The following is a 25,381-nucleotide window of genomic DNA, read 5'->3' on the forward strand; positions in this document are numbered from 1 at the left end:
GATTGATTGACTGATTAGAACTTCAATGATGTGGGAAGTTGGAATGTTGCAGGTCCAGAGCATCAAAGCAATTTATCTTGTATTATGTTTAGCCCCCTAAAGAGCCATTCCTTGCCCATGTCTGTGTCAGATCTAACATCCTTATAAGCAGATAAAAAACTTTGGAATATATTAACTTAACAAAATCTAGTTCTTCAAGAACCAAAGGGCAAAGAATGATATTAGATAACACCTGAGGACTATTCTCTTGATATTTGTACTTGTATATTTGAAAAATGTCTTGATCCATAACTTTATTTGTTCTGTTACCATAAATATTTTAGTAAACTTCATATTAAAAGAGGTCAGAATAAATCCACCAAATCAGGAAAACTGTTTCACTATTATTTGGGCAGAAGGAACAATATGTTAAAGGGACATACGGTTATAGGAAGAGAGCATAGTTGTTTGTCACTATGATAGTCCTCCTGTATCATTAACAGAGATAAATAAATGGTTGTGTTTTGAAAAGGATCTCAAAGTTTTATTTAATAATTTACTGCCTGGCAGTGATTTGAGTGATTGTGCCTATATATTATTCAACCAAAACAACTACCTTTGGAAGTACAAACTGTTTGCCCAAGGCTCATATGACAGCATTTCAGAGAGAGGTTGAGAGAAAAAAAAGCAGTGCATTCCAGAAGTCAACATTACCAGCGAAGGATGTCTTTGGAGCCTGTGCTGTAGGCTTTATTGTCCACACCCATTTAACAAGTGCCAATTTACTAGCCAGAAGCCAGCACTGTGACTGGCACTAATGTGTCATTTCCTTTTTAACAAACCAGGAGAAGGGATCTTACTTTTCATTCTACAGTTGGAGATACCATCACTCCCAAGTGGCAAATTTGAACTATTAGCAGAGCAGAGAGAAATTCTTGCTCCAAATATATATCACAGAATTCATAGCTCCAGCAGACATGGAATTCAGGCCTACAAACAACTCTTATCATTGGTCTATGTACCTCCTCCTTGGTTTCTTCCTGATTTAAAAATTTTTTGACATATTACTATAGAAAAAATTGATTGTCTACTTCAAATATCCTTTGCATTGTGGTTTGGAAGTAGACTGTCCTCCATAACTCCCATGTGTTTCAACACAAGGCCTTCAGATTCTGGCACGGTTGTATGAAGTTATAGGGTAGGCCTAGCTACAGGAAGTAGCTGTATCAGGAGGAGTGGTATTAATGCATGAAGATTGACCCTGCTCACTTTCTGACCTTTGTTTGTCATTCACTGGGATGATAGCAAGCTGTTACCTCATCCCACAGTGACCCTGTTCCCAACCTTGAGGGACTGTTTTCCTTGAATATGAACCAACATAAACTCTCTTCCTTTAAATTGTTTCTTGCCTTTATTTGGTGACAGTGGTATAAAAAAATAACTTACATAAAATTGTTGTCAAGAAGTATAGTGCTTGATCTGCTGTGAGAACCCTGACTATGTAGTTCTTAAGCATTTACAACTTATTTGTCTTAGAGAAGAGTTTGGAGCTGTGGACTAGCCAAACACTAGTGTTGTATGCTATCTCCTCTGAACTGAGACATTCATGCCTAAGTGGAGGGTCTAGGACTTGGAAAGTAAACAAAACCTGTAAAACCTGGGAAACAAATGAAATTTACAAGGGCAGGAGGTTCCTGAAATCTGCAAAATTCTCAAGACACCTACACAAGGTTATATAAGCATTAACAATTCTCAAACAGTAGAGTCTTTGACCAACAGAGATCTCCAGCAGCACTGATTTTATGAGTTGATACCCTTCCTAGTGAGATGCCAGTTCCTGGCAGGCACCCTGGCAGGCAGATAGGTAAAGGAGCAATGGTTAGGTGATAAATAAAATAGGCATCTTCTCACCATGCCATTTAAAACAAACGACCTGTGGGCTTTGGCCTTCCACAGGCAGGCCCTCTGCTGATGGGCTAACTCTACTGGTCAGGACAGTTTATACAACAGATATGGGTCAACATGTCATCCTATCTTTCTTCCAACTGACAAGCCCTAAATTAAGGAAGGAAAGTTTTCAGAGACTTAAAAAGCAAAGCAAAGAAACAAACAAAACTCCAGCCTTGGAGTAGAGACTGGACTTTTTGTTCTTTAGAATCCACCTCTGCTTTGCAGAGGGTCTTTTTCTCTGTGAGTCTACTGCTTGTTTGTTTCCTCAACTCCTGCAAAACCCTTTCTTCAACCGTTGATTCCATCGACTGCTGTCTGCAGTGTCTGGGCTTTCTCTGCTGCTACCTGTTGTGCTGGAGATTTTTCCTGCCTTTTAATTCTTTGATTGGCAGAAAAGATGGGCATCATCAAGACCCCTACACTGTCTTATTGTGCCTTATTGTGATGCAGCTTCCTTTCAGTCACCCAAGATCTGTAGGTAACCCTTCACCCATACTGTACGTAATCCCAATAAACTCACTAGTTTATGAAGCTAGACTTGGTGAATAGATACTTTTTCATGTGTTCCCAGGAAGTCATACAACACATAAATGCTGTATATAGCATTCAGGAGACCATTATGGTGGAAAGAGGAAGGTTTTCTCACTGCCTCACAACACTCTGCTTCATGTTCACCGAGAAGTGTGGCAGAAATTGTTGTGTGTTCCCATCACACCCCCTCCAGGAATGATGGACTACATGCTTTGAGCTGTGAGGCAAAATAAACTCTGCGCCCTTAAGTTGTTTCTTAGTGGGTGGTTGGTCTCAGTGATGAGAATAGCATACTGCTATCTCAATTTGTCAATGTCTGGATATGAATTTCAAGTTCTTGAGATAAATGAATCAAATAGAAATTTTTTTCAAGGGCATCGTTGTGCTGCTGATACTGTTCTTTGGAGCACTGAGCTCCTAACAAAGATCTGTGCAGAGTCTGTAGAGGGACTTCACATACCTGCCACCCTTTTTTTCCTTTTTTCAAGGCATACACATTTGCCTTGAGTCCAACAAGGTGAAGAAAAGTAGTGAGGACAATATGGAAAGCCAGCCCTTTTGGTCTTTCCTCTCTAAATAACACAGAAGATCAGAGAATCCTCAGAAGACAGTGCTTAAAATCCATCTACATAAGCACTTTGAAAAGTAGACCAGGAAATTGATTTTGAAGTTTGAGCAAATAAATGAAATGTGACAAATACCTTAGTTAAAATTATAATTTATAAAAAATAAAGTATAATGGAGAAAGAAAGTATGCTAACTTGGGTGCAATTTGGGGCTTGGGAGTTAGGGGAAAGAAAAGTATGGCAGTAATTTTTTCAGGTGTTTTACTTCTTTTCTGTTTTGTTTTTGGGAGGTCTGTTTCTTCCATGTGATCCATCAGATCATGTGTTGTTCTAATAGGCTGAGAGGGAAAGTGGTCTATATGAAGTTATCACTGAAGCAAAGCCAGTTTTGCAGATCTCACTTGGCTTTGTGATTCGAGAATCAGCTGGTAGCCTGAACCAAAAATAGTTCAGAATTCTTTGGCTTACTACATAGGATGACTATTTTTAACCTCCATAGAAGAGGAAGTGGGCACACAAACCAGAAGTGAAATAGAGAGGACTTGACTGGTTATAGCCCACATCTGTCTTATTTGAGCATGAAAGGAACATCTGGCTTGTGATTTGCTGACACCTAGACCTTTGGGTCAAGAATGCATATCAAGTTAGCTTTTAATATTAGCAAAATTTTAGCCTCAACTTAAAATATGTATGGAGGCATCTTTTGCTTTATAAGATTTATCTATTCTTCCCAAAGAGGTTGAAAGAATAATTTCTCATTAGTGATTTCTAAACACATTCAAATAAGTCCTTAGTAATCCTTGGAAATTCTTTGTTTTGCTACAAGGAAGAAATTCATCCATAATTGGTTTTCAAATGTTGCTTTTAATTTTTCAAAACATTTCCACTTATGTCTTTTAAATGTCTATGAATTTCTAAAAATTAATCATTTATGAAGTGTAGTAATTCTTACTAACATCGTCAAGACCATTGCTGTAGACAAGTGAGGAACGACTGATGTCACTCTTCCAGGGCCTACTTCTTCTTATATGTCTATTTTGCGTGTGGAAATTTTACTCAGGATTATATCCAAAGGGGAGTTGAAAATGGTTTGAAGATATATGGATTTATCATGTGACAATTTGGGGTTTGCAATTTTGAAGTTATTGGTTCAAGACTCATATTTGAAACCTGACTCACTCTATGGACATAGGATTCATTACTGCTCGTGTAACTGCCAACCCTTGAGATGGAGTAGGAGGCCTCTGTGATGTCTGCAGGTGTGGCTTCTGCTACCTCCCATTGTACAGCACACCTTTCTCTTTCAGAATTGGTGCTAGGCTCTGGTTTTATTCCTGAGTGCATGATTACATGGTTGAATTTCTTCTTCTTATATAAACATACTTTCTTCATTAACAAGTATATTCTAGGCCTTTTCTCACTAATACATTTCTATAAGCATAAATTTCATGTCTATAAAATATCACATATATTAAGTAATATCCCCATTGGAAATTTAGGTTGATGCTTTTATTAATATAATAAGTGATGCCTTGGTGAACAATTTTGTCAACATTTCTGACTACTCTTTCCAGAATAAATTTCTAAAAGTGGATTTTAGCGTCAAGGGATGTCAGACTTGTAAAATTCCCTAAGTTTTGCTAAACTTCTTTCTGTAAATTCTGTTAATTTTACACTCAGAATGAAATCTAACAATGTGGAATTTCAAATGATGGTTCTAAACCTAAACCCTTTGTCTCCTGAGAAAAGAAAAATCTTTGTTAGCTATTAGAAGTGGAATAAATGTATGAATGCATGACGACATAATGCAAAGACGTTTCTTCTGAAATCAGCGAATAAGAAGTACACCAGCAAAAACGTAAATGAAAGTTTGTATTACTAATCAGTTAAAAATTTTCAATTGTTTATCAAGTTCTAAAAGTGAGAATGTTTGTATCCATAATGACCATAGAATGCAGGCCCATTTCTGTCTGCTGTACAAGCACACATGTTTCAAAGTGTAATGAGAATGTGATGCCTGACTGCCGTATTTAAAACACATTATAGCTCATAATTCAATCACCGACAGCCGTCCACTTGGGACTTTACCTTTTAGTCAACTGTTATTGTTTGAATTCTGAGGTTCAACATGGCATTGCCACTTATTGATTTCATGAATTGGTGCGGGTCAATTTTCTCCATAAGCCTTGTTTGCAAAATGAACACAGTGTTGGCATGGTGACAGGAAATGAAGCACGCAAAGAACTCACCATTTTGGTGCAAACAATACAGTCCTGCATACTTTCCGCGTGCGGCTGCTGAAAACAACCAGGAGTGTGGCTGGTCCCAGTTGAAACTTTCTATACATGTTGAACACACATCAGTCTCATTGAAAACCATGAACTGCTTAATAAATCATTTCATGCTGAAGCAATACTCTTTGGGATATCCTGTTTTCAAACAAAACACATTATTAAAAATAATTGTAATTTAGTGCTTAAATACTTTTTCCCATTTAAAAAGATTGTGCCTTGCATTATTTTTTATTGGGCAGATCTGCTCTAGAATATGATGGCAGCTTATTAAATACTTTAGAGATGAAATAAACATAGATTGTTTCCTCCAATGTAGAATTCGGAGTTTTCTTTTTATTCTAGGGACTTTTGATATTTGGCAGTGATCACTTATTTAGATGGGTTAGAAAAAACTTAAGTGAGGACTAGGCATAAAATTTTACTCTTCATCAGAGGAGGGGTAAGAGTTTATAAATAGCATCGCCTCCCTCCCTCGTTGCCCAATGTCTATCCCTGATGAGTTATTTTTGTTGGCCACATTAAGAACCTGACATTTGATTCTTTCTCAGTGTGTTCTGCGTTGGTCCTTTGAAGCAGAATGGATAGTGAGCAAAAGGTCAAAGCGGTTGTCAAAGCGGTTGTTGCTGGTTGCATACATTCAGGGCCACAACTGACAGCAGAGCCTTAGGAAGACCATCATATTAAAGATGGCAAAATGCTTGGTCAAGATCCGGACTCAACGAAGCCTTCACTTGCACATGATGAACCACTGTAGCAGCAACGTGTTCGTTCGTCTGCTGAAACATGGCTCCAAGGTCATACCTCGAAATGCTGGTATGTGCTCTGCCCTGGGCTATCATTCCATGCCTAGAGAAGTGTGACTGCTTCCAGCTGCGCGCTCACCACTGGTGAGCCAGAGGGACGCTAAGGATGCATGTGGCATACATTTTTATGTTTCATAAGGAGTGAAGGTAGACAGGGAGAGAACAGGAAGGGGAGATGAAAGGCAATGAGGGGTGTGAACAAGAAAGCGAGAAGGGGAACGGAAAGCCAAGCTCTCTTGCGCAACAAATAGCGAATGCCTTCTTTATTCAAAAGATTCCAGAGGAAGGCTGTTGTGTCTTTCTGCAGATTGCTTAGGAGTGGGAGATGATGCTTACAAGGCATAACGGGCAATCAAAAGACTTCTCTGCCTCCCATTATGTGAATATTCAGATCTCAAATGTGTTTCTATGAGGCAGAACCCCTCCCCCCCTTTTTTAACTTCCATTGAGAATTTTATTAAAATAAAATACCAGGTCCTCTTTTGGTTTCTCTGAGCTCACACACACAGAGAAACATGTAGATGAGTAAAATGAAAATGAAAATGAGTAAAATAAAAACAATCAGCTAAATAACCACCATCAGACTGATGCCATACCTATTTTTTTTTCCTCCGTAATGATCCTGTTTTATGTTACTGCATGGTCGGAGAAATTGAAGCAGGAATTCAAAGTCAGATCCTCACCTCACAATGCTGCTGTATTTTATATGTTCTTATGTTTGTGTATTTTTTCAGTGAATGGTTACAATAAAATTTATTCTGAGAAACAGCTGAAATTGGTCATAGCCTAGTAATATTTATAAAATTGCCTTCTTAGTTGAGATTAAGTGTATTTTTATGATATAAATAGGATGTGTTGTGCTCCTGTTCTAGAACCTAGACAATTATTGTTTTCTTTTGTTTGAGGAAGGCTTGCACGCCTAGGCTAGCCCGTAACTTACTGTGTGGCTCATAGGTGGCTGGGACCTCACAATCTTCTTCTGCCCTCCTGAGTTGTGTGATTGACGTGTACAAGCATTATTTCCATCTTATTTTTAAAAGCACAAATATAGTGAATATTTTCTCATGCATTAGCATTCTTAATAATGAGTTCAGGAATGCTAAAAGTAGCACATAAAGTATTTTTTATGAATAGAATTGCTCTAGGTATAGTGTTTTATAATGCATTTTAAACTTACGATTGACAAAAGAATTTCCATATTAATACAGATTAATATGAATCTTTTCAAAACTGACCAAATAATACAGAGAATAATTATATAATGCAGATAAATAATAATTCACTATGTAATCACAAAATTATCATTAGAAATTATCATTTATTCATTTTAGTCATAAAAGTGATGAAAATAATTTAGAAACAGGTATTTCTCTATCATTTTTTTTCCAGACAGGGTTTCTCTGTGTAGCTTTGGAGGCTGCCCTAGAATTCGCTCTGTAGACCAGCCTGGCCTCGAACTCACGGAGATCCACCTGTCTCTGCCTCACGAGTGCTGGGATTAAAGATGTGCGCCACCAATGCCTGGCTTTCTCTATCATTCTTAAAAATATATGTGTTAGGATATAAAAAACAAACTTGATGGAAATTATGTAATTATCTGTGGCGCACTCCCTGACCAGCAGGAAAGACAACCACCAGACAAGGATTCTTCCCAAATCGCATTTTATTGGAGCCTCTTGGTTGAAGGGAGAGCAGGAAGCGAGGGACCCCGAACAAAGACTGCAGCTGCTTATATAGAAGCTGAGGCAGCGTGCAACTGTCCTATTGGTCGAGCACCCCTGGCAACCACCTCAGGCTCCCTGATTGGCCCAGCAAGCTGAGGACACTGCGGCATGCCCGAGCTGGTGATTCGGGTTATGACCCTATATGGAGTTGTTTACTCCAACCCTGCAGGGGCCCAGCGCCATCTTGGAATGGCGGCCACACCTCATGGCTCCCTGAAATTATCTTTAAAATACACTAACACAGTAAGTCTGAGAATATATGCTTACCACATCACTACTAGATCTATTAGGCTTGCTGCCTTGGCATTTGGTAGCAAAATGACTGGGGATGTAGTTCAGTGGTAGAGTTATGCATTTTTTGATAATCTAGGGCTAAAAACCTTTCAGTTTTTGCTTTGTTTTACCTAAAAACATAAGAAGTGCAGCCATTTCCTATATGGATCCATTGCCAGAGCGATGTATTTTTCTAGATGACACAAAATGATTGCCTAGCAACCAGAGTTTATAGTAGGGTTCATTCTTTGTGTTGTGCATGCTATGAATCAGTACTGCATCATACAAAACACTTTCACTGACATAAAGTCCTGTTTGCTACTCTTACTGGTTACTTTTTTCTACCAACCATGGGCAACCTCTTACAAATCTCCATCTCCTTTTCCAGAGTGTAGCATAGTAGGAACCACACAGGATGCAGCCTTTTTAAATTCTTCCCTTGTAGCCATAAGCACCTAAGACTGATTTAGGACATCATTTTAGCACTGAATTATATAACATAATTGGATTTATTTAAAATTTTTAAATTTTTATTTTTTAATTATTCCTGTAATCTTCCCCCAATTATTGTTCCTGAAAATTTTAGAGAATTATTTTTAAATTGTAGTGAAATTTATATTAAAAAGAGAACTGAATGTTTGAATCGTTTAGGGCATTTATTGAAGAATGTCATCATGGTCCTTCATTTAATGACTTATTCAGTTACACTTTAGCATTGTTCTCATTCAAATCTTGCATATTTCTTTTCATTTTGTATACTTTTGAGTATTTCATATTAAGGATTTTGAACAAGATTGTCATTTATTATATTTTGATAGACTTGACTGATGTGCTATGAATCACTGAATTCAGATACTGGTTTTGCTTTTGAAAACTTTGCTGAATTCTCATGATTTTCCTGTTTATTTTGTTTTATGCACATATTCTTACCTTAGGAAATAGAGAAAGTATGTTCCACATTTCATACTTTCATATTTCTAGTTCTATTAGAGTGAGTCTGATGAATAGTAAAATTTTGTCATGGTTCACACTGGTGGAAATTCTTCTAATGATTTCACATTATATACCTTCACCATCATACATAGTCATTTATTTGATAGAAATCTCAAGTCCTTGACTTTTAAAACATAAAGATTTGATGGAAAGGGGGCCAAAATAAAACCACAGCAAGTATGGTATTTGGTTATAATGATAAACAGATCCACAAAGTGGAATGATAGCTGTAAGGTTAAGGTGCCATCAGGAGAAATTAACAGAGAATCATGATTCAGACTGGTTTAAATCACAAGGTAAGCTTTTAAACAAAAGAGAAGTTCCCGAGAAAATGGTGAGAAAAACTTGCATTTTATCTCTGTTCACAACTTTTCCAATTGTCAGGGTTTTACCTCAAAACAGCAGCCTTTGTTGTGATTTTTATTTTCTCCTTCACTTTCAACATTGTCAAAAGAGTCTATGTTGGTTAGGTTTATGTCAGCTTGATACAAGCTAGAGTCAGTTGGGAAGTAGTACCCTCAATTTAGTTAATGCCTCCATACAAATGGCCTATAGGCAAATCTATAGTTAAGCTGGTTAATCAATTCTTGATAACAATTGGTGTGGGAGGGCCAAGTCCACTATTGGTGGTGAGGCCCCTGGACAGGTGCTTCTGTACAGTCTAAGAAAGCAGGCTGACAAGTTCTGAGAAACCACTCAGCAAGCAGTATTCCTCTGTGGTCTGCGTCTTCTGGTTCCTACCCTGTGTTCTTGCCCTGACTTCATTCAGTAATAGACTATGACCTGAGAGTTGTAAGATGAAATGAATCTTTCCTCACATCGATAGGAACCTAAGAGAGACAGAAGTTTGCTCTGAAGAGTAGAATATTGGTGTGTGTTGTGGGGAGGACTACAGAAGGACCTCTGGAACAGCAGCCAGTATTCTTAACCTCTGAGCCATCTTTCCAGCTCTTGGACTATAGAAGGAGTTGGGAACTTTGAGCTAGAAAAGCCACAGAATGCCCAGAGATTAATGGGGGTATTTGGGAACTTGGAAGATAAGGCTGAAGCAGATGATGGAGGCCATGCTTATGAAGTATCAGAGAGAAACCTATCAGGATCATTTTGTGATATTTTGAGTTAAGAATGATATTTTGAGTTAAGAATCTATGGTTCTTGTCAAGTGGAGTTGAAGAATTGGCTCTCATTAACAAGAGACCAGAAAACCAATAGTGAAATCTTTACTTTGCTAGTACAGTCAATACTGGTTAGATGGGGGTTAAGAACGAGTTGTGGTTGAGAAGAGACTAGCATGAAGGTAAAATCTTCTGGGAAGTACTTTTAGAGCTAGCACACAGAAATTGAAGTTGATGGACTTTAAGGCTGTATCTTATGACAGAAATCAAATTTGGTGATATGCATGCATTTCCCAGGAGGTAGTAGCTTTGAAGAGATGAAGAGGCCATGGGGAGCAGCTGAGGCTAGATGCTGAGAAACAGAAGCCATTTGTGAAGGTAACAGCCTTAATTGCAGGGCAGATCAAAGGTCACAGAGAGAAATTAAGGTTTGGCACCTTGTGGCAGGGTCAGAATCCCTTAAGAGAGGCCAGGAGAAGCCACTGGTGTGGGTCTAATCTCAGTTGCTGGGGAAACAACCGTATATTGGAGGTACAAATAACCATGGATGACCACCAAGGACCGCCGCAGATGTGAAATGGGTCTGCCCCGAGCCTCTTTGACATGCACCTGTGCTGTGAGTGGCAGAGCCAGAGGAGCGGAGCTGCCCAGGCCCTTTGGAGCCTGGAGGATCATAACTCAGACATCTGACACTGAGCTTTGCACTGCTGGACTTTTGTTTTGTTTTGATTGTAACTGGGCTCTGGCCCTTCCCTCCTGGAGTATGAAAGTACTTAACTTGCTTTACCCAGGCGCCAGCATTCCATAAGGCCACAGTTAAGAGATTCTGGAGTCTTAGAAAGATTTTATTTTACTAAGATTGAACTTTTAAAGAGACCTTGATTTTTTAAAGACTGAACTTTATATATATATTTGAGACAGGGTTCGCTGTGTAACAACCCTGGCTGTCCTGGAACTTGCTTTGTAGACGAGGCTGGCCTTGGAATCACAGAGATCTGCCTGCCTTTGCCTCCTGAGTGCTGGAATTAAAGGCGTGCACCACCACTGCCTAGCAAGATTGAACTTTTAAAGTGTTTGAATTTTTAAAAGCTGTGACACTTTTAAAGGTTGAAATGGTTTATATTGTAAGAATTATATCAATATGACATCTTAGGGGAAAAGGAAAGTTTATGATTTAATAGTTATGTGTTTGAATGTCAATTTGACAAGGTGTCAATTACATTAATTCTGTGTAAACTCGACACAGCTAGAATCATTTGGGAAGAGAGACTCTTAATTTAGAAAGCACATCCATAAGAGTAGCTTATAGGGGCTGGAGAAATGGCTTGTTGATTAAGAGACCTGGCTGTTCTTCCAGAGGACACTGGTTCAATTCTCAGCACTCACATTCATCACCATGTGTAACTTTAGTTTCAGGGGATCCAATACCCTCTTCCTGCTTCCATATGTTCCATGAATTCATGGGACACACAGACACCCTTGTACACAAAAGACCCATAAACATGAAATGATATTTTTTTAAGATTAGTCTATAGGTAAGTCTATTGTTTTTTCTTGATTAATGATTGATGTGGGAGCATCCAGCCCACTCTGGGTGGTGCCATCCCTGAGCTGATGTTTCTGAGTAAGCAGGCTGGGCAAGCAATGAGGAATAAGCCAGTAAGGGGCACACCTGCAGGGCTTTTCTTTAGTTCCTGCCTTGAGATCCTGCTCTGACTTCTCCAAGTTGTTTTTGGTCATGGTGTTTTATCACAGCCCTAATTAGTTCTGAGTATCTACCTTTCCAAGATGTTGCAAGAAGCAAGAATCTTTCTCAGAAGTCCCATTTTCATGATCGCCTCAAGTCTTTATTTCTATTTGGACCTTCTAAACAAATATAGCCAGGAGACTGGGAATGGACCTTTCAAATATTTCAATATGCTAATTTTGGCCTTGCCATATGAAAGGAACTTAATGTACATTTATCTACTTGCAATACCTCATACAATTATGACCCAAATTTTCTGCTAATTCATGCATACGAAGTAAGAAAATAACAATTAAAATAGTAGGTTCACTAGAATTAGTAAACAGTCAGAGTTCAGCAAAGTGATGTGAGAGCTTGTATGCTCAAAGTCAATGTTAAATGGGTGGTAGAAGGTGCATAGGTCCACAATCTTCTTTAATCTAGAACATCCATTTTGGAGAAAAACTGGCATTTTCAAGGATAGTAGTAACTGGTAGTACCAGGATGAGCACGTCTTAATCAGCACATCGGAAGCAGACATACGGTTGAAACTTTCAGGAAGAAAGTAGAGTGAGAAGAGCAGAGAATTGAGGTCATTCCAGAAACTGAGTGGACTGGGGATTGAGGTAGATGAAGTCAGTGAGTTAAATCAAGAAACTGTGGACTCATGGAGGCTGACTAATGAGAGGAAAGAATGATCACACACACACACACACACACACACACAACACACATTGGCTTGATCAATGCTGTGACCAATCATTGGAGACTTTGATGAGTGCCATTTCCATAGGCAGTGTGCAGAAAAAAATGATTGAGAAACACAGGAAATATGTGAGTTCTCATGAGTTCTAGATGTTTGTCATACACAAAAAAAATGTTAATATAGGTGAGAACTGAGGGGAAACCACGAAGTTGGTAGGTGATAGACACAAGGTGAAGACACATTATGCAGCTATATGAAACTCCCTAGAAGAGGGAAGGTAGCAAAAGAATGCTGAGCTATTATGAGACTACCCCCTTCCTAAGAAGGTGGGCACAGAAACAAGGAAGACTTTAGGATTTCTTTGTGTGTTTGTGCTTGTGTATGTGTTTGTCTAAGTTCTCATTTTTTATGCTTTTCAGAATCACCAGGATAATTTCTGATAGATGTAACATAGATCAAACAAGCGGTATTCCTAGGGTGTTCAGAGGCATGCCCTATATGAGATATTCTGAGATGTCCAATGAAAATGTCCAATTGAAAGTGAAAATATTCATTGAGAAAGTCAATTGCATTCAAGAGAATTTTAAATTTAAACCCATGGATCATAAATTTCATTTGAAACACTAAACTATAGGCTGCTTACTCTGGAGAGAAAACATTTTTGTGACTGATATCACATGCATTGTAAAACATTTAAAGTTTATTTCAGACTTAACCTGCAAATATCAATAGCAACTTATCTTTTGCTTTGGTTATCATGCTGTTTATGATATAATAATAAGAGATATTACATCACATGTAGCAGTTGTAAAATTGAAGGAAAGTAAGGAGCATTTTCATCCTGAAATTGGACAATAGAAACATAATTGGACTGTTCCAGGTGAATGATATGGGTGGTGACTCTATGTATAATGTAGTTGTGGTTTTTAGTGAATAAAATTAGATCACCATCACAGAAGATTGGAAAACGCCTTGAACTTTGGATCCAGACAAGCTTGTTAACCTTTTTGGGGAAAGGCATATGAATATTTCTACTATCAGGATCCCCAGCCTGGAATACATGGGTAAATTGAAATATCAGAAGTTCTGTCCATAGTTGGATGTCCACAAACCAGAGTCACACACCTAAAGGTAATTACAACCTTTGGTCACTGTTGTTTTAGGTTTATCCTGTTGAGCCAAGAACTTACTATGAAAGGTCTATTATTAAACTGATTTTGTTTAAAGTCAACATTCCACAGAACAGGTTCATGTATATGTTGAATTCCACATGTTTCTACATCCAGATTTTTGTGAAACAAGAGAATCTGAAATCTAAACTTTATAAAATAATGTTTTTTTTCCAGGTGCCCCATTGCCTAAAGCAGATGTTTCTGAGTCCCTGCCTGTCAGCTCACCAGTGAAGAGAGCTCGAGGTGCAGATGCTCTGAGTGAAGAGGAAGAGCAAGTAAAAGAAGACCCCGTGACCATCTCTGAACTAGCATACAGTCCCAGCGCCAGCCTGCTCCCCACCCCAGTGGATGATGACGAAATCGACATGCTCTTTGACTGTCCGTCTAGGTTCGAACTGGACAGAGAAGACACAGATTCATTTGAGGAGCTGGACGCAGATGAAAATGCCTTTCTGATGGCTGAAGAGGAGGAGCTGAAGGAAGCCCGTCAAGCTTTGTCATGGAGCTATTCCATCCTGACTGGCCGTATCTGGGTCAATCCTATAGTCAAGCGTTGCTCCAGGCTCCTTGTGGTGGGCCTGGGACTGCTGCTGTTTGTATTTCCCCTGCTCCTCCTCCTTTTGGAGTCAGGTATTGATCTCTTCTTCTTATGCAAAAACCTGAATTTGAGCAGTTTTGCTATAAATACTACTGTCCCCTGAAGGAGTGGGCATCTGGGAAGGTCAACATTTTTGTGTACTTGTTGGGATTCCCTAGTAAGAACAAAGGCTGTATTCAATATTAATATTATTTATTTTTCAAAAGATGCCATGGTCCAAATGGCCATGGGTTTGTATGCCAAACCCTTAATTTGGCTTTCTATACTTCCATATACTTCTATCAGTTTAAATCAAGTAAGGTTATTTTGTTTATGTTATAAAGGTAGCCTTGAAGAAACAAAAGATATATTTTTATCACAGTGTAGATATTCTTTTTTATTCTACATCATAGTGAATTATCTTTTCCTGTTTCTTTGTCATTGTCAGCATTATGAAATACAATGCTAATAATTAGAGTTTTAGTCAAAATCTAAGGGAACACTTTTCAATACAATCCTCAGTGAAAACAGCATTTCTCTAAGAAAGATTTATTCAACTAAATTTACCTTGGGCCTTTCTTTCAGTTTTTAAAAATTATTTTTATATTCAAAGAATTTGGTAAACTTTCTGTGAAAGAAGTCCTATTGAATTATTTAACTGTAAGTATTTTAAAATTAGTACACAAGGTATATCATAATTTTTTTAGTATTATTTAGTATTATGATTTCAATTTTATAAAGTATATACGAGGCTAAACGTTCCCACACATTAAGCTCTCTGAACGTGATATAGAAAATTAGTAGAATCAGGTTGTAAGTTGTGCAAACAGACACTGGACTTGGAGATACAGACAGAGAACACTGAGTTTGCATGTGAAGGCCACCTTTCAGTGTTTAGTCATGATCACTTACTAGCTTCATGTTGGTTATGCCCATGGATTTAACTTGGATAGGCAGAATGCTTTGAAAGAAAGTGAAATTTGAAAAGAAAGAAATTCTACAAAGACACACTAGTTAATTGCATATTGTTCGGTATTTGGAGTGAAGGGAGATGGGCTGGACAGGAGAATGGCACCAAAGAAGAATGGACAGATGACCTCTCACATGGGAGCGACAGTGATGCAGGGCATTCAGCAGTGTAAGGAGCTGCTATGCTGCTTTCCATGTTCACAAGGGCACATTTCAGTGATTCTAAATGACTGCAGAGAAGTGTCAAAGTGAAATGCTTCTTATCCTTCACCACATTTATTGTGACTCTGGGAAAAACCCTTCAAAACTGTGTGTGTGTGTGTGTTAGTGTGTCGGTGGATATGTGTGCATGTGTGTGTGTGTGAGTGTATATTCATGAATGAGTATGTGTATTTGCATATATGTCAGTGTTTGTATATGTGTACTTTATGTGTGCATTTCTGCAAGTGTATGTGTTAGGGTATATTTTAGTGTATATATGTATGTGTGTATATGTCTGTACATATTTCCGTAAGTGTATGAATTAGGGTATATTTTAGTGTATATATGAATGTGTGTATATGTCCGTACAAATGTGTATCTGTGTGTATATCTATGCATGCCTGTATGTGTATTTGTGTGTACATATATGTATGTATGAAGGTCTGTACATAGGTATATATGTGTGTCTGTGTATGTCTTTGTGTATATGTGGGTGTGCATGTGGGTATGTGAGTCTTTGTTTGTGTTTATGTTGCATCGGATGGTTATGTGTATATGTCTTTGAATGTCTCTGTGTATGTGTGTTTGTTTATGTGTATCTATATATATGAGTATGTGTGCATAACTGTGTGGGTGGTTTGTCCTTCTGTATATATGCTTCTCTTATTGGTTGATAAATAAAACACTGATTGGCCAGTAGCCAGACAGAAAGTATAGATGAGATGAGGGGAATCTGGGGGGGGAGGACACAGAGAGAGGTGCCAGGGAGACACCATGCAGCAGCAGAAGGAGTACCATGCTGGGCATTACTGGATAAACCAGGAGCATGTGGAAATACCTAGATTAATAGAAATGGGTTAATAAGTAAGAGACATCTAGTCAATAAGAAGCCTGAGTCATCAGCCAAACAGTTCGTAGTTAATATACACACAACTTTGTGGTTATTTGGGTCTAAATGATTGTGGAGCCAGTGGAACAGAACTCATCCACATGGGTGGTGGCGGCAAAGACAGAAAAACATATAGAGGGGGAAAGAGAAACAATGTCTTCTTGATTTTTGTGATGGGCAATATATGCCTTTCTTTACTGGGTTTACTTAATAAGATCTTATCTTATTCATAATTGGGTCATTCATTGAAAAGAGTGAAGGGATTATCAGATGACATACAAATTCAGCTTTGGTAAAGAAGATAAGTGAGGGAAGAAATCTTGCAGTACATTTCTTTGTGTCATAAAATTCATGAAAGAAAGGGCCTTGTGTTTACTGTTAAGAGTGAAAAAATGGTACTTACTTTACAGTACGGATTGTAAGATTTCCACCTATATTAAAATATTCAGCTGCCCTGAGTTATAAAAATATATGATATATAATATCTCCCTAACTCTAATAAAATTTCAGCACTATCACCAACTGATTCCAAAGAGGGCATTCCAATCTGCCTGGTTCAGTACAGCTCTGGGTAATTTGCCAGCTCAGGAAACCCTGAGTTGTGCCATGCACTCAGTTATAAAATCTGCAGAGCTTTCCTCTCGAAGGTATCCTGTGAGTTGTACTCATATAAAAAAGAATTACCTTTGGTAGAACCTGTGAAAATTTTACTTTAGAAGGTTTTAAGTAGAAAATTTTTCTAGTGAAGTTTTAACGTTTCCATTTTTCTCTCATATGACTTTGGATTCATGTCATTGTCATTGACACGGGGGTTCTCTACTGGTGGACTCAAAGTAGTCCCTCTTTTACTTACTTCTAACTACTTCCCATTTTCTTTGATGTCTTGTCCAAGGTAAATCATTTAGCCTTCACATTTGAAAAACATGTTAAAATTAATATTTTTAAATTATGGAAATAATATAATTCTTACTTTAAATACAAACTGAATGGTATTTTCAAAATTGTCCATTATTAGGTAAGGAAAGTATAGGTCCTGATGACTTTAAGCAACAGATATCAAAAGTAATATTGGTACTTTAAGATGTTATTCCATTTACATAGAATCAGATTCTTAAAAATATATCCATTATGTGTTAGAAGACAGGGATCACTTGCCTGAATCAAATAAGGAGAAAACTATTGCTCCAGATGATGGTCAGTGCATGATATAGTGAGCCTGATGGCCAGTGTAGAACATAATAAAATTCAGAACTCAGGGGGTGTGAGAGTAGATTAGGGTCCATATTATGGATATATGGGTATTTAGGTAATACATGTGTATGTGTATAGAGACAAACAACATCAATTATTTATGCTTGTTCATTGTTCCTTTCTCTCTTAATTATTATGGTGGATTTTCCACGAAAATCCCATGTGTGTATTTGTGGACTTGAAAACACACACACACACACACACACACACACACACGTGCACATTCATACTCACACTGAACTAGGACATGTACACACAGCCTGTATTTAGTGACACTACAAGCTATATAATTAGAATGATATAGGTAAAGTATTATATATTTCCATCTCAGCTTGAACCATAATGTATAAGGTTATATATTTTCAGTGTATTTTCTAGTTTGTCTAATATTCTTAAACTTTGGGGACAATTTACAATGACTCAATGTCACTCAAATATAAAAGATATGGAAGCCATATTATTGTGATGGAGCTGTATTTAAGTATAGTGAAATTTTCATTTCAATGTCAACATACAGTTGTTTAATATGATAACATGATGACAGAATTCCTAGTAAATACTGTGGGATAAAGCAAGTTTTTTAATACTTCAGTTATATTTAAGGCAAAGCTGTAGAGGCAATCTATTGGAAACTCTAGGAGGATGCATGTTAAGAATAGAAAATAAGTTGACCTCTGGTGATAAAAACCTGAAAAGAATCATAGGTAATGGAGGAGATTCAGATTCTAGTGAAAGCTACCGAGGCCTAACCAAAAATATGAGCATTGAAAACATACTTTGGTATAGAAAGATATGATCAAAATAATGATATCTAGAGATATAGAAAATCAGAATAATCAGAAGAGTAGTGTATTTCATAGTGCCAGGAATTACCATCACAAAACCTACCACTAGGTAAACAGTCTTCCTACGTCAGTAAGAGCAGTCAGACTCTTAACTCTGCCATCCTTTCCCCACAACATTGCCAGTAAAGAGCAAGTACTCTGACGTGCTCTCATATCTGGAGTGTTTTCTGGGATTGTTGTAGATGATGGACTTGGGCAAATTTTCTCTTCTTTAGAAAGATAGTTGCTAAAGGTTTCTGCTTACTTATCTTCTTGCTTCTTCTCTCTTTTCTTGTATGTCTTGGACCTGCTTTTGGACTTCCAGTCCCTGTGCTATAAACAGAATCAGCAGGACCTGCACATGGTGGACCCATTCAAGATTTGTTTTCCACATTCCAGCCTCAGTCTCTGACTGGGTAGAGAAGTTCATGAGTGAGCCCAGAAAAGCTCAGCAGTCATCACTTCAGAGAGGAAGAAAGAAACATCACTCGGGCCTCAGGCTTCAGCTGTAGTCACCCATCCTTCAGTAAAACTGATTTGAACCCTCTTCTGGACATGGTGTGACATTGTGTCTTTTATATACTAAAAAATGAAATGGTGACATTATGGTGGGTAATACTTAAGTCTTTTAGCTTCCAGTTTCATAATGAGGAAGTTATAGAGAAACTTATCTTTGATGGGGTTTGCGCATCAAAGGTTGTTTATTATACACAAGGATCCTCACAGCCTCCGCTAATGAGAGAAGGAATTAGGAATCAATTCATGACAAATAGAGGGTTGGCTGAAACTGTACAACCTTAATTTGAACCTTTGGTTACTGCAAATATCTTTTTGGAAGGGGCACCAAGGCCATTTGTTTTCATTCTTCAAGACAGGGTTTCTTTGTATACCTTTGGAGCCAAGGCTATTTTTATGGTTACAAAGGAATCTTCTTGATATAATTAAGAGAGAACTTCTGTGGTTATTATGTATCAAAACACATTTTTTAATTTCCAGCACATTCTCCTGCTAATATATATTACCTTGTTTCTCTTTATCCCTGCAATTACGATTTTAACCATTGATTCCCTAGAAATCTTCCTTTAAAAGTGAAGAAATCAAGAAAAATTATCAAGAAAAACAGCATAGTGTTTGGCAGATACATTCTTCAGAATAAGTTAAAAATTCAGTGTTCTGGTGTCGATCTACTCTAATTTTATTGACATGAATCAAGTCCGTCTTGTCTTGTCAGCCTGATTTTCCTGACATGCTGACCTTCTTGTTCTGAAAATGACAAATTGGGTAAGACCAAAGCTTTTGGTCCATCATCACAGGAGTCCAAGGAAGGAACTCAGAGCAGGAATTTGTAGACAGAAACTGGTACAGAGGCCATTGTGGGGTACTCTCCCCAGTTTTCTCAGTCTACTCTTTTAAACAATCCAGTACCACCTGCCCAGGAGTAAAATCATCTGTCCTGCACTAGGCCTCACCTATCAATCATTAACCAAGAAAATGTCTGACTGACTTGCCAATAGGCCAGTTTAATGTATATATTTTTTTAAAGTGAAGCTTCATTTCAGGTGACTCTAACCAGGACAACTGAATCCTTGTCAGTTTGTCACACAAATACATTATTAAAGCATACCTTTCCTTTCTGTTTTATCCCAGTGATCTCATAGTAGTGTCAAGATCATAATATAATATCACATTTCAATGTGTAAATGTCCCATAGTCTTTAAAAATTCAAACACTTTAAATGTTAAATCTCTTTAAAACATTCAATCTATTTAAAACTTGATATTCTCTGTAAAAAAATCAAGGTCTTATAGCTATGAGCTCTCAAAGACAAAAACAAACCAATTCCATCCTACATCTATCAGAATGACCAAGATCAATAATATAAGTTAATGATCATGCTCATGAGGATGTGGAGAAAGGGGAACACTCCTCCATTGTTGGTGCTGATACAAACTTGTACAGCCTCTTTGGAAATCAATAATATGGCAGTTCCTCAGAAAATTTGGAATCAATCTACCTCAAGACTCATATATTCCACTCTTGGGCATATACCCAGAGGACACTTCATTCTACCACAAAATAACTTGCTCAACTATGTTCATTGCAGCTTTATTCGTACTAGGCAGAAACTGAGAACAGCATAGACGCCCCTCAACCAAAGAATGAATAAATAAAATGTGATACATTTACTCAATGGAGTATCACCCAGTTGTTTAATAAAAATGGCATCATGAAATTTGCAATAACTGAATGCAAATTTGAAAAAAACACAAAACAAAATTCTAAAACATCCTGATTGAGATAACCCAGACCCAGAAAGACAAATATGGTGTGTATTCACTTATAATGGATATTAGCTGTTAAGTAAACGATAATCATGTTACAATCCACAGACTCAGAGAGGTTAGGTAAAGAAGAGAGCTCAGGGGTGTGGTGATATCTTGTTTATACTCGAACAAATAAAGATTGCCTGAATATCAGAGAGTAGAGCTAGCCACTAGTTAACCATAGAGGTTTGGAGGTCTGTACAGACAAACAGGAAGTGATGTGGCTGGGTGGAGAGGGGAAGTGGTAAGGCGGAAGGAGACAGGAGCTCAGTCTCTTTTTGGCTGGGAAGTTGAGTAGGTAAGGTGGCTGTGGTTTTGTTCCTCCATCTCTCTGATCTCTCAGCATTTCCCCTTGTATCTGACTCTGGGGTTTCACTATTAAGACCTATCAGAATTCGTGCTATACTTGTGGGAGTGGCAGGTGGATTTCCCGGGAAACGGGAAATAGAGTACATTATGTGGGTGCACTGGGCGAGGTGAGGATGAGAGGGAGAGGGTTAGGTAGGAGGTGGGAAGGGATGGAAGGAGAGTACTGGGTGAGACACCTGGAATTGGGGGTGGGGGTTAAGAAGAGGTATAGAAATCTAGTGTAGTGGAAACTTCCTAGAATCTATGAGGATGACTGTAGTAAGGACCCCTAGTAATGGAGGATAGAGTGTCTGAACTGACTACTTTTGCAGCCAGGCAAGGACTTAGGTGGTGAGACTTGGTGGCATTAGGTTAAGTTATTGGCTGAGGTGGTGCTGTGGAGATTCCTAAGCAACCAAGGTCGATGGTAGTACTGAGGATCACTGCTCAAAAACTGTCAGCAGGAACCTATTGCTGAGGAGGATGACATCCAAACAACTCATTGATTATAGGCACATTGAACCTGTGCCTGCATGCAGCCTTCACCCCTGTATTTTAGTTTCTTTGGTGTGGAAGGTACTCTGCAGGCTGCAGACAGAGAAATCATCAATTATGCTATGAAACCTTCAACCTACAGCCTGTCCTGTTTGCAAGCTGTGCTGGGACAACGGTGGAACAGAACTTGTAGGAGTGAACAACACATGTCTGGTTTAACTTCAGATCCACATGATTAAAGGGAGCCCATGCCCTATTCTACCTCAGGAACCTGAGACTGGATAGTCCAGAGACCTATGGTAGAACCAAATACAACTGGCCAAAAATAATCAATGAAATAATTCCTAATGGTATTCTGCTATACTCATGGTCTTTCTTTGTAATAATGACAAAGTGAAATAGAGAACAGTTGTTTTCTACAGCTCTCCCTTTTGTAAACAATAATCAGATTTATAGGTCTGGGGTTTAATTCAATGGTAGAGGAGTTACTAGCATTATGAAGACCCAATTTCTATTTTCAGAACTGAGAAAAATGTTTGATATTCAACAAAATAACTTACAACATATGGTTTTTATCAAAGATTATAAATTACAGAGAGATAAATAAACTTTTGTACATATTTAATGCTATACACTTGATTTTTATTCTTGATAGTCTTTAATCTATTATGTTTTTATGAATTGTTTTACTTTTATGGTTTATTTTTTATGGCTCCCTTTGTTTTATGGTTCATTTTACTGATTTTTTCTTAAAAATAGATAGATTTTTCCCATACAATATTATCTGACTATGGTTCCCCTTTTCTCAAGATTATCCCCACCTTCCCACCCATCTTCTGTTGAGCAGGAGGGCCTTCTGGGAAGAGTAGATTATATACCAAGTGAGACTACATTGCAGAAAAGTAATTTTTCATTTGCAAGTGATTATCAGTTGAAGATAGCTTCTTGATTATGGATGGGAGCTCATGTCCATTTCCCTCCCAGTTTTGGAATCCCATATGTCTTAAACCTGTACAGGCCCTGGGCATGCTAAGCCAGTCTCAATGAGTTCATATTTGTACCAGTTCTGTTATGTCTAGAAGGCCTTATTTCCTTGGTGTCCTCAATCCCAGATGGCTCTTACTCTCTTTCTGCCTCTTCTTCTGTAGAGTTCTCTGAGTCATGATAAAGATACTTCTTCATTTATCTGCCAATAAAGGTACTTCTTTCTTCTTAATTTGTATCCCCTTGATCTCCTTCAGTTGTCAAATTCTCTAATTAGAACTATAATTACTATATATAATAAGTACTATGTGGAATAGATTTGCTGAGACTGGATCACCTTGTCTTGTTTTGATTGTAATATAATTGCTTTGAGTTTGTCATCATTTAATTTGATCTTGGCTATCAGCTTGCTATATGTTACATTTATTATGTTTAGTCATGTCTCTTTTATCCCTAATCTCTCCAGCACTTTTATCAGGAAGGTTATTGAATTTTTCTCAAAGGCCTTTTCTGCATCTAATGAGATGGTCATGCATACATTTTTTTCTTTTAGTTTGTATATATGTGAAATACATTGACAGTTGATTCATCCCTATGTTTCTAGGATGAAGTCTACTTGATCAAGGTGGATGATTCTGTTGATGGTGTGATCTTGTATTTGATTTGTAAATATTTTATGGATAATTTTTCGCTTTTATATCCATAAGGGAAACTGGTCTGTATTTCTCTTTTTTTTTGAGTCTTTATGTGGATTAGGAAACAGGGTAGCTGTGGTCACATAAAAAAAATTCGGCAATGTTCCTTATCTTTCTATTTTGTGGGATAACTTAAGGAGTTCTAGTGTAACTCTTCTTTGCAAGTCTGGTAAAATTCTGTACTAATGCCATCTGGCCCTGGACTTCTTTGATTGAGAGACTTTTCCTGGCTGCTTCAATTTCACTATTGCTTATAGGGCTGTATAAATTGCTTATATGATCTTTTTACCTTATCTAGTTGTATATGAAGAAAAAGTATCTGTCATATTTTTTGAATTTATTAGAGAATACATTTTAAAAAATGTTCTTATGATTCTTTGCATTTTCTTGTTGTCTGCTGTTATGTCCCTCTCTTCATTTCTGGTTTGAATCTTTTCCCTCCACCCTATAGTTAACTTGACTAAGCATTTGTCAGCTTTGGTGATTTTCTCCAAAGAATCAACTACTGTTTCATTGATTATTTGTATTGCTTTTTGTTTGTTTTTATTAGTTTTTGTTCAGAGTTTGATTATTGTTTGCTGACTACTCCTTTTGGGTGTTACTTCTTTTTGTTATAGAGGTTAGGGTGTGCCATTAAGTTACTGATAGAAGACCACTCCAATTTTTTTTTAATGAATTCAGTTCTGTGAACTTGTTTCTTAGAGCCATCTTCATTGTGAACCATACATACATTTGGGTTCCTTGTGTTTTCATTTTCATTCAATTCTATGAAGTTTTTGTTTTTTCCTTAATGTCTTTATTGACTCATTTTTTTATTCAATATTGATTTGCAGTTTTCATGAGTTTGATAGCCTTCTGTTGTTGGTGGCATCTTTCTTTAATCTGTGGTAGTCAGACAGAATGCAGAATGTTATTTCAATTTTCTTGTATCTGTTAACACTTTGTGTTCAAATATGTGGTCCATTTGGAAGACAGTTACTTGAGATGCTAAAAGTAAGGTACATTCATTTGTGTCTGGGTAAAATTTTCTGTAAATATCTGCTAGATCCTTTTGGTTTATGATGTCATTTACCGGCAGCATTTCTTTGTTTAGTTATTATACAGATGATATGTGTATTGGCAAGAGTGGGGTATTGAAGTCACCCACTATCACTGTGTAAGTGTCAGTATGTGATTTATCTGTAATAGTGTTTCTTTTATGAACTTTGGTACCTTTGTATTTGGTACATAGCTGTTAAGAATTGCAATGTCCTCTTTGTGGATTTTTCCTTTGATGAGTATATAGTGTCTTTCCCCTATATTTTTTAAAATTTATTTTAGAAGCATTCTTATTTACACATCAATCCCTCATTTCTTGTCCTCCCATCCTCCCATGCTCCCCACCGAACCCCCAAGGATAGTGAGGCCCTCTGTGGGGGACCATCAAATTCCTTCACATCCTTTGTGGGAGGGCCCAGGCCCTCTTTCTTGTATCTGGGCTGTAATACTATCACTCCATAGAGAATGGGCTCCCAAAGTCCATTTGTGCTCTAGGGATAAACACTGAATTCACTATTAGAGGCCCCATAGACTGCTCTGGCCTCCTATTAGGCACCTACATTCAGAGGGCTTGGTTCAGTCCATTGCTGGTTCTCCAGCTTTATGACTAGGGTCTCCGTACTCTCACTAGCTTCTCCCTATATCTTCTGACTAGTTTTGCTTTGAAGTTTAGTTTGTCAGATGTTAATGTGTCTATACAAGCTTTTTTCTTGGATCCATTTGCTTGGAGTATTTTTCCCATCCCACTTCCTTTAGATAATGCCTATTCTTGATGTAAGGTGTGTTTCTTGGATGAAAATGAAGGATAGATATTGGTTTTTGTCTTTTTACTGGAAAATTGAGACCACTGATCTGGAGAGTTATCAATGAACAGTATTCTTTAATTCCATTTTTTGGGTTGTTTTCCCTGCTTCTTTGGATTTGCTGGTTTGAGATTATTTAGTCTTTATTTTT

At 37.7% G+C, this 25,381-nt stretch overlaps 1 protein-coding gene across 4 annotated transcripts; it reads left to right on the top strand.

The window, feature by feature from the left end:
- Positions 1-5,879: 5,879 nt before the first annotated feature.
- On the top strand, positions 5,880-19,090 carry LOC121144042 (FERM domain-containing protein 3-like). 4 transcript variants are annotated; one of them, XM_040757306.1, is made up of 3 exons: positions 5,881-6,133; positions 14,007-14,462; positions 18,842-19,090. In XM_040757306.1, exons 1-3 carry the CDS (start codon positions 6,007-6,009, stop codon positions 18,880-18,882), a joined length of 624 nt encoding a protein of 207 aa, XP_040613240.1. In that variant the 5' UTR covers positions 5,881-6,006; the 3' UTR covers positions 18,883-19,090. The 4 variants fall into 4 exon arrangements, with proteins under 4 accessions (XP_040613239.1, XP_040613240.1, XP_040613242.1 ...); XM_040757308.1 differs by having other exon boundaries at positions 5,884-6,133; positions 18,869-19,090; XM_040757309.1 differs by lacking the exon at positions 5,881-6,133 and adding an exon at positions 13,639-13,791.
- The last annotated feature ends 6,291 nt before the right edge of the window (positions 19,091-25,381 follow it).

This window comes from Mesocricetus auratus, unplaced genomic scaffold, assembly GCF_017639785.1.
Source record: "Mesocricetus auratus isolate SY011 unplaced genomic scaffold, BCM_Maur_2.0 Super-Scaffold_100014, whole genome shotgun sequence".
In the NCBI taxonomy this organism is placed as follows: Eukaryota; Metazoa; Chordata; class Mammalia; order Rodentia; family Cricetidae; genus Mesocricetus; species Mesocricetus auratus.

Excerpts from the sequence above, each read along its gene's own strand:
- LOC121144042 (XM_040757305.1), top strand. The coding sequence starts at position 6,007 with ATGGCAAAATGCTTGGTCAAGATCCGGACTCAACGAAGCCTTCACTTG. Across the intron at positions 6,134-14,006 it reads GGTCATACCTCGAAATGCTG|GTGCCCCATTGCCTAAAGCA; the intron begins GTATGTGCTCTG and ends TTTTTTTTCCAG.